The sequence below is a fragment of the Limulus polyphemus genome, unplaced genomic scaffold, assembly GCF_000517525.1.
Source record: "Limulus polyphemus unplaced genomic scaffold, Limulus_polyphemus-2.1.2 Scaffold3356, whole genome shotgun sequence".
In the NCBI taxonomy this organism is placed as follows: Eukaryota; Metazoa; Arthropoda; class Merostomata; order Xiphosura; family Limulidae; genus Limulus; species Limulus polyphemus.
In genome coordinates, this window is record NW_013668966.1 from 103,614 (window position 1) to 119,362 (window position 15,749).

Here is a 15,749-nt window from a genome sequence, read left to right on the forward strand (position 1 = left end):
GTAAAATGCATTATGATTTGTTTTTTTTTTTACCTTGAAAGGTAAGCTTTATGCATAATAGATAATTTTACCTTCAAAAATATATCCACATGTAAGACTAGTTTTAGATTCAAAGGTAAGTGTGGCCCATAACAGAAGTTTAATTGTAAAAGGGAAGTTTCACACAAAACAAAAACATTTGGTTCTTATCTTGAAAAATAGCTCAGAAACGCTACTCATCTGTCCACAGAACTGATACCTATTACCTCATGTCACTGCTAAGGAAGTGTTTTTTATATTTTAAGTGTTGAAAGAAACCCTCACCCCTATATATATTAATCTGTACTGTGCCAACCTTTGGTGTAATCATCAATAGACTGTTGCCCTTCATCATTAGGAGGGTGACACATCTCAGTTGCACAGTAAATTACATGAGTGCTCATTTTGCACTTACTTTTTTAAACTATAGTTACCATACGTAGTGTAGCCTTTGTTACCTTTATCCTGATTATTAAAAAGAAAGTTATAGATTTTTAAACATTTCATTTTGAACTTTTTATTCAAATTATATTAATGTGATTTCTTCTCTTAATCTAATTATAAAATTTTGGAACGTGTGTTCTATAGTCTATGGTATGATTTATTTGACAGTATTAATCTTCATTTTTAATTCAACTAACTCATTTTGTTAATTACTCTTCAAATTCTTCAATATAACAGTGACCAAGGCCTGTATACCAGGTTAACTTTAACAACAGTGAAAGAAAAATTAAATGGTTTCATGGATCATCTGGATTAGGAATTCATGTATTCTTGTTTATGACTTCTCTCGAGGTTTTAACTACTACTACCACTACAATGGTGATTGGAGTCTCTTTGTGGGTTAGTGATGCTACCACCTTTGTGCATCAGGTGTTGGTTACATTTTGATCTTGCATTTAGGAATCTTGCCACTGTTACTTTAGCTGAGCCTGCCCCATCTTTACATAAAATTGACCAACTGTTTCCCCAATCTATTTTTGTATGTAGTGTTGTCTTTGTGAGAAGAATCAATTAATCCTATTTTGTTTTTCAATAACACATGTATGTGTGACATTTTTTCTCCTTCACCACTTGTTCATGCTGAATCTCATTGCTGCATGAGTTAAATCTTTCTTTCAGCATGGGGATTCTCTTTCACCCTCAGTCTGCTTATCTTTGCCTCTTGCATTCTCAGCTTCATTATCTGCTAATGCTTCACTTTGTTTCAGAGGCTTTATTATGTCACCCTGACAGATTTACTGGAGAAGCTTTCACATTCCTATTCCATCTTGGCCTCTAATTTCTTTTTCCATTGTGTTCCAGTTAACTTGGCATCTTTGTTTCTGAGGTTAATTAGTTGAAATGCTTTACTTTCTGAGATTTGTTTTCCTCAATCTTATCTCAGGGGTCTCCTTATTGCACCCCTCCTTTGTGATGACATTTTGGGGATATTCATTATGCTTTGAAATCTTGAACTGAGACAGCACATCAGTAGACATCTTTTCTCACTATTTTTGGACAAGAGGGTCCCATCAGCATTCTTGCTTTATAGAACTTTGTAGGATCACCCTATTTCCTGCTCTTTGTCCTTTTGTTACTATCTGACATTCTTATCTCATAGGGCTGGCCATCATGAATCTTGGAGGTAACTTATTTGTTGAGCCACCCCTCTGTTCTGGTCTAGTAGTAACTCAGCTCTCCCACTTTGCACTCACAAGGACTCTCTTTGCCAAACGCCATTGGGTTACACAAGTGCATCTCCCCTTTCACGTTCAACACCTTCATTCCTCTCCCTCCTGATTATAAGTGCCTTAGAATAGGTCCTTGACCCCACTCTTTATTTTACTCCACATTTTTCACAGAATTCACAAGAAAATGAGAGATTGGTGACCTGTCATAGATGTGTCATACTTTGGTTGTTCCTTGATTCAAGATAGATGATTTTCTCACTCTGAGGTTTATGCTCTCTCCAGGGATGTGGATGACCAAGATCAGTGTCCCACATTCCTTACGCTTACAAAGTCTTGACCCCCCCATGAATTATCTCATTCATTTGGGGTCTTTCTTAATTCATATGCAAGGTGAACTCAGCCTTCTCTTTCATGTCTTCAAGACATGGAGTTTCTGATTAATAAAGCTCTTGTGCTATTTTGGGGACTCTTTCTTCTCTCAAGTCCCTTGTTCCTTTTGGATACTTGCATATGCATTCCCTTCAGTTAAATCTGGTTAATCAGTGGAATAATTTCAGAGATCTACTGTTTTCCCTTGTGACTCTCTCTCCTTCCCTTCATCTCTTGCTGTTGAGGTGACACTATTAATCATTGACTTGGTATTTTTGTAACATTTCTAAAGATATAATTTTCATATATGATCTTTGGTTTTATAGAGCATGAACATGTTCTAATCATCTCCCTTTTCTTATAATAGTACCCTAAGAAACCACCAGTTTGTTCAGCTGATCTCCCAGAGGATTTTGTGTTCAAGTGGCTCACGGTATTGTTAAAATATAGTAGAAAAATAGCTATAGAAGTGATTAACAACAAAGAGAACTAGGAAAGTCAGATTATAAGTTGTGAAATGTAAAAAATTTTGAAGACCCTACTAACAGTAGTTGCATGTAATTTTATTATACTGGAGAATAATAATAAATTTTTGAGTTATAACAAAGGAAAAATATGATTCCTTGGTTTTAAATAGTTGATAAAGTAAGATTATATTTGTCTGTAAATTAAATTATTCCATATTTTGATTGTTCATTATTAGATATAGCTGTATTACTATCAGCATAAACACACAGAAGTATCAGTGCTCTTCTTTTGCTTTGTGTTAATTCTTATACTTTTTTGTAGACTAGCTCTCTCCAGGATATCCTGGAACAATTCCAGACAAAGTTATGCTTTTTCCAAGACTTCTGGATGTGTATGGATGAAATTGACAGCAGCTGTTGGGTTCTGGAACCAGAGAAACCTCGAAGAAAAGACTGTAAAAGAAGACTTGTTCTTGGTATGTAAAGTTCTGTTGGAACAGAAATAGATATTAATATATAAAATAGTAACTATTTTGCTCGACACTTGTAAACAGATTTAAGCTCTGAACTTCATGATATGCAGGTATTAAGAAGTTATGAAAAAAAATTAGGTTGGAACATAAAGGTAACTATACATTAGGGAAGCTGATTATAATTAATAAATTATATAAAACTATTAAGTATGTTAAGTAACAGTAAAAACTGCAAGACCTTAAAAGTATTGAAATGTTTATTGAAGGACCTTAATGACACATGTCGACATGAAAATTTCATTTATTTGTGCTACGTTTCAGGTGTAAGGCCATTTATCATGCTTAAAAAGGCTTTATAACAATATAAAGAATGTTAAAACTGTGTATTCATATGTACATGAAAAAAATAGAACAGATGAAAAAAATATACAAAACATACAAAAATAAACTATTTGAAATGAAACATTATATTAAAATTGTTTGAGACAATAATTAAGTGTAAAAAAGGAAACCACAATATAGAGAATAAAACAAGGTAAAATTGTAGTAAAGAAAACAAAAATATTGTAAATAAAAAGTATATATCAAACTGGTCATAATGAGAATACATTAGGCCTTATCAGTTTAAGTAACTTATCGAATGGGCAAAGAAAATCACCAAAAATAAGTGTGAAAAATATATAGAGATATAAATGGATATAAAATGTGTTTCAAATTTACTACACATGTGTAATCAAAAATGTGTTTTAAATTTTGTCTTCCTTATAAATTTGGTATGATAGAAAAAAAAATATTTTTATTGTATGCTAGTGACCATAAACAGTGAAAGACTGCGTGCAGTGTTTTTCAAATCAAAACAGTTAAAATATACAGTTTTATGAAATAAAAACTTTATAGAAAAGTTTTCAAGAACTTAGAAATACCTAAGAAACAGTAATTGAAACATACAAAAAATTTTAAACATTTTAAATTACTTCTTAAAAAGAGATCACAATGAAATCTTTTCAAAATTTGAAATTTCGGAAGACATAAAATCAGTAATTGAAATATACAAAAATAATGTAAACATTTTAAATTACTTCTTAAAAAAACATCACAATGAAATCTTTTCAAAGCTGAGATTTCACGCAAATGTCACATAAAAAATTAGATATTTTATCAGCAGAAGCTAAATAATATGTAGAAAGTTTATCTTGAGTTTCAAGCAATGTCATCTATTAGTTTTTGTTTCTTGATTTGCAATGCATTAAAATCACATAACAGATGGGTTGAATTGTCACACCTATGTGTTTTAAAAGACCATAGCCTGAAAGTAGAGCAAATGAAATTTTATTTACAAAATTTGTTCTTAACCTTTTTCAGTAATCTTTTTACTAAGTATTTTAAATCAAGAGAAATCCAAAACCTAAATTGATTAAAGTGTATCACTTGGGTACTGTTCATGATGTAAGTTTATTGTTGGTAGCTAAGCAGAATCTTGATTTACAGCTAATAGCTCTTCAGTTGTTGATAATTACTTTAAGCTGAAAAATGTAATAAAACATCATGATAAGACTGAGTTTATTTGATTTAATTCCAACTATGAACATCATATTCAGAAAGGAAAACAGATATGGAAGTGGTGAGGAAAAGGGATATAAAAAGCATATACTGTGGGAATGTTTTCCCTTTATTGTGTGAAAATGAATTGCCCCAGCATACACTGACATTTTAATAATTTTTACTGTAACTTATCATCATTGAACCAATCAGAAAGTGCTACAGTAGTGTAAAGCCTATAAATGTGCATGCAGTCATACTATGTCCAGTAGTAGTAGTTTGAATCCATTTGTGACTCCTAGGGCCAAAATAGTACATGATAAGTGTGTAGGAACCAAAGTTTTGGTTTGTCAAGTATACTTTACGCAAATAAATTGTTTAAAGACACTATGTTTGTGTTGTAGCTGTTTTCAAGAGTTTGAAAATGGTTAATAATAGAACTAGTCAAGATAGAAAACTGCAGTTCTTAAAATGATGTTAAGTATCTCGGGGCATGTTCTTTATCAGATGGATAATGGTTAGGTACAAATTATTCCAATGACTTTGGTGTAAATGATACCTCAAGGACAATAAGATCAAGCTTGCACAAAGTGTTCTCTTGAAAACTGTTGCTGAAAAGAGTCAAGTAACCAAACTGAAAGAGTGAAGTGGATATTGAACCATAAACAGTGAAACGAGCACAGCAAACTGATGAGCAACAATCAATAACAGTTTCTTTGAAAGGGAAGAGGAGAACAGTATCATAATCAGTGTATAACATCTACAGTTGTAAAACATGGTGGGGTGTCCTCAGCAGCAGATTAAGGATTGAATGGGCCTGGGTCTACCAGGTCTGTTATACTTGCAACTAAAGACTAAAGTATAAAAAAACTAAACCTCAAGATATGTTTTACTTTTGGAGTCAATGGGAAAGTAATACCCACAGATTTGCAAGACTTGTTTCTTGAATAGAAAAGGTGGTGCTCTAACACACACAAAAATTGCATTTAAATGACAAAGCATAAATACAGAAAGAAACTACATACATATGTGCTCAATAACTCTTCCATTCATGTGCACACACTCAAACAAATGCACACCTGCTTAGATCATACCTGCACTTGCATCATATGCCCAGCAGTTAACTACTGTCTTCCTGGCTATTTTTGTAACAAAGGCATTTATGATCTATTTGTGTCAAGAAATTCTAACAGGTCATTTTCTATGCACAAAAGTGCCAGTGCATTTAGCCTGTTTTGACACATTGTTGATTGAAGTGTGTTTCTTATCATTTTTAGCATTGAGAACGATCTTTCTCCCAAGCAGTTGATTGACATGATGCATTGGTACATCCTTAAGATTATATTGATGTTTGGGAAAGTTGAGTTGAGAGATTAGTCACATATCATTATGAACATTTGTTGTTTCTTGGATTCTGATGGTTTTCAACAAACCCTGCCTTGCAGAGAGTGGCAAATTGAGCAATTTATTCCTATGTGCAACTCTCCAAGTCTGTAGGATATGTATTAATCAACTTTTGGGCAGCATTATGGAAGTCCTCTGTAGGCATGGACCCTAAGTTTCATGGAAATCCAAATTTGCAAGAGACATTTTCATATGCCACTGTACTGTTGTCTAGTGCAATGTTTCTCAACTGGGTGAATGGCTCACCCAGGGCTTAATGAGATCAGAATCAAAGTGAATGAGAATGATGGGCTAAATGGCAGGGTGAATGAGTATTATCAACTATACAACAAATTCAAGAGCAAAAAAGTCATTAGTTATTATCATTTATTCTAGTTGTAGTTTGATAAATACATTTATTTTATGTTATATTCATTCTAGTTGTAGTTTGATGTATATTTAGATCATGATAAAGAATTTTGCAAGTATTTAGTAATTTGTTGTCATTTTTTTCAAACTGAGGTAAGTGAGCTGTTGTGAAAAACTTATAGGGGGGTGAATGATATTGGAAAAGGTTGATAAGCACTGGACTCTAGTGCAAGTGACAATTTGTCAAGTATTGTTAAGGAAGCTTGAACTTATATTGAATAGAGGATGAAAAAATTGGTGTCCTCAGCATCCCTTTGTCCCACATTGTATATCTTTTCCTTGATCTTATGACCTTATATGTCCCACATTGTATATCTCTTCCTTTTCCTTGATCTTATGACCTTATATGTCTCACATTCTGATAGTTATTTACCTTTTTCCTCAAAATCTGGAAACAATTCTTGCAATTCCTGCATGATTGTCTTGAGAAATTTTAGCAGATGAGAAACTGTACTGACATCCAGTTGGGAATTTTGTAATGAATGACTTATCTTGTGAAACCTCTTCAGGATAACGCTTCATAATTCTGTTATTATACCTGTTTCTAGTTGTTCCAATTGTAGCATAAGGCTTCTTAACTCTAAGTGTGCTTGAGGCTTTTCAGATTCATTGTCAATAATGGAAGCAATGACTCATTTGAAGCTTTGTACCTCATTTTTAAGGTTCACATTAAGTACTCCATCTTGTTTCTGATAGCCTCTTTACCATTGGGAACTCTAGTTTCTCAAGCACATTGTGTAGGCACTTCCACAGGTGGGTTGAAACTGAGAAAAATGCACAAATCTTCTGCATAAAGGCAAAGAATAAAAAAGCTTCAGCACAGCAAGTTGTCCAACCAAACTGAGTGAATGAGCACAGCAGGGAACATAGTCTGCTAGGAACTTCTCTTTGATCAAGGCTTGCATGCCAATATAATTGCCACTCATATTGGATGCATTGTTTTAAGATTGCCCATGGAAATCATGAATTATTATATCAATTTTGTACATGCATTGAAATCTGCATCCTTGTACTGACAAGAGGTAATCTCTGATTCACAAACAAAATTACTCATTTCATCATGTACCAAGGATAGGTTAATATCTTCATTGCCGTTGCAATAATTGATTTCTTCCTGTTAATAGAGGCTTGATTCAACTTGATGAGATAGATTGTTTTCAGCATGGAAAGTTTTAGTCTCTACATTATTCTTTTCACAGTTTTGGGTAGTGGTTATGTTTTCAGCATTATCTGATTCAGGGCATGGGCTCAATTTGATATGATGAAGTTGACAGGCATCAGCATTTGGAGATTTAATGTATACATTGTTGTTTTCACAGTCTTGGCTAGTGAGGGTTTTGGCATTCTATAATTTTTTTCTTCCTCTTTCTTTGACTTTAGCTTTTCCCAACTGCTCTTGTGTTTGTACATCTGAATAGTAGATAAGGTGAACCCCCTAATGATTAATATATGTCTGCAGATAGAAGCATACTTCACTGTGTGTACATGTGTGAGAGAGAGATATTAGAATAAGCTAACTAATAGTTTTGTAACCAATGATTGCATATAATTTTCTGTACTTAACTCAGTGCTCGAAGTGAGAATTTAGAGGTGGGGGTACACTTGCACATAAAATGGTGATAGCATTTTTGGAATTCTTAATCAAGATGCACAAGAAATGTGGGTATGCAAAATGCCAAATCAGAAAAGGGTGGGTATGTGTACCCCTGCGTTATTCTCTAATTCAAGAGCTGACTTACCTAAAAAAAAATCAAATTTTGTTCTTTGTTAACTTGTACTTTATACCCTCCAGTTAATGATGCTTGTCAAGTTGTCAGTGAATTATTTACAGATGATAAGTGGGCCAGTGTAGACTCATAAGCAATTATGGACTTTTTACAGGATAATAATTTGCAAGTTCTGTCTGAAAGCTTAAAATACTGTTAATTATCTTGTTAGCGATAATTGAACTATTTTTCTTGAACAAAATTCAAAGCCTTTGAGAATGAAGAAGAAAAAATATAGAAAACTTAAATCAAGCCTAGCAAGTTAGGTCTAGTCATATTCTAAAGGAAAACAAAAAAGTGGAAACTTACACCATGAAATCAGCTGATGTCAAATAGATGTTTTAATATTTACAGTGTTTCGGGCTGGGACAAACTTCCTCTGGCAAGTTTAAACTTTAATGGAACAGAATGTTTGATATCACACGAGGATTATTAAACATAGCACATTGGAAATTAGCATCTTGCAACAGATCTAAAGTAGCATACACATGAATCACAGGCAAATCAATGTTTTTTGCAATGGGATAATGTTAGTGTACGTATGTACCATTTTATTATATATATATATATATATATATATATATATATATATATATCATTATAAATAAAATAAGATTCCAAATAAGAATCAAAAATATGTTTGAATTATATTTTAATGTACGTGAAAAAATGTCAATAATATTAACAGGTAATTGAGTGTTTTGTATTGTTGTAGCTAGTCTGTAGTCTAAAAATAGAATAATAATAAGAGTAATGAAAATAAATTCATTAATTAATTCCTCTTGACTGTTGATTAATGACAAGAGGGCCAGTATTCTGTAGTTGTTCATTATCATTGAAATGTTTAGCCACAGATTTATCTGTATCATAATTCTGGGTGTTGCCGGTGTGTTTGTGTTCTTGCATAGACAACATTTGACCTGTTTCTCCTATGTGCAGTTGTCTACAGTATAAACAAGTAATGCAATAAATTAAGCACTTTGATGTACAGGTACAACTGTTTCATTGTGTCCATGGAGTTAGGTCCAAATACAGAAGTACTTTCACTGATGTAATGGCATTTGTTACACCTTGAATGAAATGATAGATTTATCCTTAACGGTCCGGCATGGCCAGATGGTTAGGGAGCTCGACTCGTAATTTGCAGGTTCGAATCCCCGTCACACCAAACATGCTTGCCCTTTCAGCCGTGGGGGCATTATAATGTGATGGTCAATCCCACTATTTGTTGGTAAAAGAGTAGCCCAAGAGTTGGTGGTGGGTGGTGATGACTAGCTGTCTTCCCTCTAGCATAACACTGCTAAATTAGGGACAGCTAGCACAGATAGCCCTCGTGTAGCTTTGCACAAAATCCATAACAAACAAACAAACAATTTATCCTTAAACATTTTGATGTATCCCAAAATTGTTTTCGATTATTTTAGAAACCTGAATGTTTTGTGAATGATATGTCAGTATCAAAAGGACAATTGTTTACAATCATTTTTGTTATTTCTCTTCAGTTTTAGTGCATTCTTGTGACTGATTTTATCAGCATTTTTATGATCTGAGTTGATTTTGTCTGGAGGATAACTCTTAACCTTAAAAAATCCTGAAAGTTCATCAGCTTTGTGATTAAAATCACATTCAGAATTGCTTAAATAACGTAGTCAGGTGGATGACTTCAACACCAAAAAAAGATGTTGCACAATTTTTTTGTCATTTACATGTACGAGACCATTTCAGCAATAATAGCTTTGTTTACAATAACCAAATTACAAACTAAAATCCATCCAATGACAACAATAATACCCTTACTTCCTCTAATGAAAATCCTTTCATTCTATTCAAAAAACACAATAACACCAGGACACCTAGCCAAGAAAATTTCTAGCTTTAGAATATTTTATTGACAAGTATCAAGAGGAAATCAACAAACTAGATTTCTCTAATAAAGGCATGTTTCAATGCATCCTGCCTGTAGATGATAAAAAACCCTTGAAAAACAATATAGACATGACATTGTCATCAAACCCTCAGACAAAGGTGATACTCTAGTCATATGGTGTAAGGACTTGTATATAGTGGAGGCGGAACAACTCTTTAATGGTGAATACTATATTAAACAACAAACCAATCCTCTTGCAAAATATCATAAACACTAATAGATACAGAAGAAATTTCACTAGATTCATGAAACTTAATTGTAGAAGAACCAATAACATCTTTGTTTTACATCCTACCCAAGATATACAAGCCTAGGAGATGTATAGTTTCAACATGTAATTGTCTTACAGAGTTAATCTCTAGTTTTTTGGACGAAATCATGATGACACCTTTGATTCAGACTCTTCCAACCTATATCAAAAATAGTATTGAAGCTCTTCAGGTGTTTAATGAAATATCCCTAACTAAACTTAATCCATTTCTACTCATAGTGAACTTCAAGTCCTTATATACTGTCATACTGCATGGTGAGAGTCTTGAAGCTTTCAGGTTCTACCTGAACTAGTTACAAGAGCTAGAGGCAGCAACAGACATTCTAGTAAGATTAGCTGAATTAGTCTTGACATTGAACACCTTTTCTTTCAGTGATTCATATTACAAACAAATAAAGGATGTAGCCATGGTTACCAAGATGGAACCATCATTTGCCAACCTGTTTGTAGGCTACAAAGAGCATATCTTTCAAACTTATGATGGACCCATGCCTGTTTTATATTGACTTTACATTGATGACTTAATTGGAATTTCAACTTCCAAGCTACATAATTTTATTAATTTCATTAAGAACTATCACTCAGCCCTTCAGTACATAAGTAACCTTTCAAACCATTCAGTAAACTTCCTCGACATCAATAACCTTAACTACAGAGAATACTATTTCAACACCCATCTATTATAAACCTACTGACTCCCACTCTTTCCTTTATTTCAACTCCAATCATCATACATCCACTAAAAATGCCTTATGGAAATCACAGTTTCACCACATACATTGTTTATGCAATTCTGAATCTGATTTTCATTGGAAAGCTGATGAAACGTCAGGATTTTTTTATGTTAAGCATTATCTTCCAAACATAATCCATTCAGCTCACAAAATTGCTGTTAAGATCAGTCATAAAAATGCACTAAAGGTGAAGAAAAAAAAGAATGATAAATAAAATCAAGTTCCTTTGATATTGATGTAACATCCACAAAACATCCAGGTTTCTAAGATACTTCAAAATGATAAAAATGTTGGGATAAACCTGTCATTTTATATGGACATGGAAAAAAATCTAAAAGATATATATTAGTTCATGCATAGTTGAAGACACAAGAAGAAATCACCAAACTTCAATGTGGTACACATTGCTGTATGTGTTCGCAGTGCAACACCTGCTGTTACATCAACACCAGTACTATGGTATTTGGACTCAACTCCACGTACACAATCAAACAGTTGTTCACCTTTACATTGAAGTGCTTAATTTGTTGTATTTCTTGTTTATATTGAGGAGATCTGTACTTAAAAGGAAGAGGTCAGATGTAGTCTGAACAAGCATGTGAACATACCTATAACATCCAGAATTAAGATCCAGACAAACCTATGGCTAAACATTTTAATGATAATGAACGATTTCAGAAAACTGACTCTCCATCATTCATCAACAGTCAAGAAGAAGAGACAAAAAGATGAAAACGAACTCATCTATTGGCTTGTTACCATCCACTTGAATGGAATAAATAAAAGATTTTATCTTCTATAACTCTTCCTTTGTTGGTGTATGTGTTTGTACATGGGTGCAACCAAGTGAAGATGCTTATGTACAAGCTCTTGTGTATCTTTTTTCTCACACACACACACACACACACATATATTCCTCACCTTTAATTAATTAAGTAATCAGTTTATTTATTAGTATCAGTATTATTTTCTTTTTATTTGTAGACCCCAGAGCACTAGCTATTTTTCAAACTTTAGGAACATGACGTTGTTCTACATACAACAATGTAAGACACTCAGTCACCTGTTAATATTATTGACACTTTTTAAAATACATTTAAATATAATTCAAACAGTTTTTTTATTCTTATTTGGGTCCTTTTTTCCTAAATATCATTACCAGTTTGGGACCGCAGTTCGGCCAATGTTGTCAGTGATCTACATAAAACTGATTAACTTTGTCTGCGGACAAGTACATACAGAGTCTGATCATGCCATTCCCTCAGGAACATGACTCATCAGGCCAGAATTGATCTTCGAACAAGATATTGATTCAAAGCATACAGCAGATGTGTTGAAACTATACCTGAATGGTAAAAAAGCTGTGGAAGGATTAATACCTATCTTGTACAAAGTCCCAATGTAAATATTCTTTAGGCCTTATGGACTTGTTTAAAAGCTGAGATCTAAAGGCAACTCTATTGCAGGTAGTAATACAGGGCAACTGGAACAATTGTACATTAATAAACTTATGGTAGCATAAAAACAAGGTGCACTGCTCTGTATAAAGCTTACAACTAACAAAGTACTAGTGTATTGGAAAATTTAGTAATTTTTTTTTCGGTATTTTCTATGTTAAAGATTTTACCCTTAATAACTTCATCATTTAGTTCTTGTTGCTTTTTGTTTGTGAATCATAATTATCCATTACATGTATATAACTGATATCAAGCAAGTATAAAATATTTTTATTTTAAGGATACATTATCACAATTTAATCATTTTGTTCATATGGTATTATTTAAAATTGAAAGAGATATCTGTGATCTGATCTCGGTAGCCTAAAGTTTGTAAAGCCACAGGAACATTTATAACTAATATTAAAGTAAATTAATGATTGATGTTGTTTATTTCTTACAGCTACCAGTGGATCTGTACAGATCTATTATCTGTTAACCCACAATGTCGTACAAGCATTCCTGAGCATCAGTTCCTTGGTGTAATAACACTTGTTAATTATATTGACCAGTAACTAAAGCTGTTCATTTCTTGCAGCCACAAATGGATCTGTACAGATCTCTGTTAACCCACAATGTCACAGAAGCATTCCTGAGTGTCAGTTCCTTGGAGCAGAAAGAGGTACGATGACACTTTTTTTATTATATTAATATCAAAACTTACAAATGTAGTTGGTTTGTCTTTCTATACAGTTTTTATGTAACAAAGTCAGGAAAGTTTCAAAACATAAGTTTAATAGCATAATTTTTTGTGAGTTTTGAAAAGCAGGTCTGTCACTTAGCAAGCAAGCATCAAGAGTAATCAGATCACCCAGTCCTTCAACAGGTTGTCTGCTACTTGAGAGTTGTATCTATCCCCCCCCCCCTCCATTTTAAATGTGTTATTTTTAACTGACCAGTGTCAGGTGCTCTCTAGCTATTTGTCTTACTTATGGTTAAAGCTTGCACTGGTCACAATGATTGCAAAATATTTTTCTGCACAGTTGTTTAGCAACAAATAATTATGTCAGTTTCCATTATGAGAATATGTTATCTGTTTCTACTGTAGTAGACAGTTGTGTAAGATGGAACCTTCATCATATTTTTTTTTCTGCTTCTCCAGTTATTGGTCCTTTTAGAGATAATTTCAACCAGAACTTGGAGAAGTGGTGAGTAGGTTATAAGTTTTATTAAATTAAACCATATCTGTTTGAAAATAAGACACTAGCTGAATAAATTGGAGCTTTTTTAAACTAAATATTATAAAGTTATATAATGAAATTATTTTAAAAGATTTTTGACTGAAATGCAATGCATACACTGAAAAGAAAAACCATCTGAATAGTTTTATAGTAGATTATTGAAATGTACTAGAATTGTACAAGAGTTGGTGGCAAGTGTTGTTGACTTATGTGGCTTAGTACAGTGATTCAAAACAAATGTATCATTTAGTTCTGTAAGACTGAGAGTATTTGAATAATGTTCAGTGTAATTATAAAAAACAAAATAAAGTATTAGCTAACAGGAAAAAAAAGAGTTTGTATAGTTTGAACCATAAAGATCAGCTTTGGGATATGTTTTATTTTTGCAGGGATGTTAACAGCACTATTTTAACTAACCTAAAAATAGTTTTGGATGTCAAATTCCCTTCACCATGCAGCTCTAATAAAGAGGTAAGTGCTTTTGAGGGCAAGAGTAAGCTGTATGAGCTATGCCTAATTTAGAATACCACACTTTCTTTTACAGATATTGTTTCACTACTGTTTTGTAAGATTTTGTGCATAAAAAATGTGAATGTTTACAACCAGAGAAAAGAGCCAAACACAGAATCACTTGATCACTCCAAACAAATACCCACTTGATCACTCTAAATAGAGAAACATTTGATCATTCCAAGCATAGAATCATTTAATCACACCAAATATAAAACACAGATCATTGATGTAAGCCTGATGTCTGTTATTTAACCAACTTGTGTGGGAAAACTAACAATATATTTATGTATCACTGACATAAGCTTCATGTTACTGAATCACAGGTATATGATAGATAGTAATTACTTGTTCTCAGACTTAAGTTCATAGTAAATGTTAACCTGTGATCAGGTGGCTCTGTGTTTGAAGTAAATCGCAACTTTAACAATTCTATCTCTTGTGTTGCATCTCTGAAAATTAGATTGCTGAATGGCAAGCTCATCAACCCAATAGTTGAACATCTGAAAGAATAACTGGAAAAATTTACAAATCAAGTCCTTAGTTAAAAGCAGTTTGATTGCTGAAATATAACCTATGATCCAGGACACTCACAGCTTTTGGCATGGTGGGTTAAACCATAGTACTCTGAAGTACTGAAACTATAGCATTTTAACTCATTGAACACTAAAAAATGAAAATACATGCACTTGAAACATGCTTTCTGAAACTACTTTATTTCTAGAAAGGAAAATGAACTACACATATTGATAAAGACAAGGCTTGAGATATAAATTAATAAGTTCTGATTTTACCAGCTTTTTTACTGAACCACATTTATTTGTAATCCTCAGAAGACAAACTTAAAATCCCTACCTGTTGTATAGAACACACCTCATACATACAGCCCCTTTTATATTTTGAGTAAAAACATACCATAGTAAAGAGTAATATGCAAACTTCATACATTTTTATTCCAAAACTGATTAAACCTATTGCTACCATTCGGTTTTTAAAAATTGAGCACTTTTTGCATACTTTTATGACAAAACGGCTGTAAAATCCCCATTTATTTCTTTATTTGGATGAAACTTTTTTCTGTTCTATAAAAAATCCTTAAATCTCTACCTCATTGAATAGCCTCCAGCATTTATGTAGAGAACAGAGTGAATGTATATCCTGCTTCCTTGGGAGGATGTGTTACATCTGTTGTGTAAGTTTAGACTTCTAGTGAAAAATTGTATCATAATTTGTTTTGTAACAGTGGTTACAAAAGACAAGAGATGATCCATTATCTATTTTCAACAGCTGCAATTTGATAAATGAGATATTTTTTCCCACAATAAAATATTGCTCTTTCTTATGTCTGCAGTTTACAAATGTTTAGCAAATAATCTCTTAAATATTCTAGTGTGTGTGTGCATGTTGAAACTATGCATAAACAAAATTATCATGCATTGGATTTTCACTTGCCAGGTGTCTTTTTTTCCATCTTCTGGTTTATTTTCACTAGCCCCATTCTTTTTAATGTAAC

At 32.9% G+C, this 15,749-nt stretch overlaps 1 protein-coding gene across 4 annotated transcripts in view; it reads left to right on the plus strand.

Moving 5' to 3' along the window:
• The window catches only part of LOC111088222 (E3 ubiquitin-protein ligase FANCL-like), a 37,715-nt gene that overhangs the window by 17,707 nt on the left and 4,259 nt on the right, over positions 1 to 15,749 (plus strand). For all 4 annotated transcript variants that reach the window (XM_022397660.1, XM_022397656.1, XM_022397658.1 and 1 more), the window contains exons 7-11: positions 2,428 to 2,493; positions 2,850 to 3,003; positions 13,084 to 13,167; positions 13,648 to 13,693; positions 14,116 to 14,197. In XM_022397660.1, coding sequence (XP_022253368.1) covers positions 2,428 to 2,493; positions 2,850 to 3,003; positions 13,084 to 13,167; positions 13,648 to 13,693; positions 14,116 to 14,197 — 432 coding nt within the window. The remainder of the gene's footprint in view (positions 1 to 2,427; positions 2,494 to 2,849; positions 3,004 to 13,083; positions 13,168 to 13,647; positions 13,694 to 14,115; positions 14,198 to 15,749) is intronic.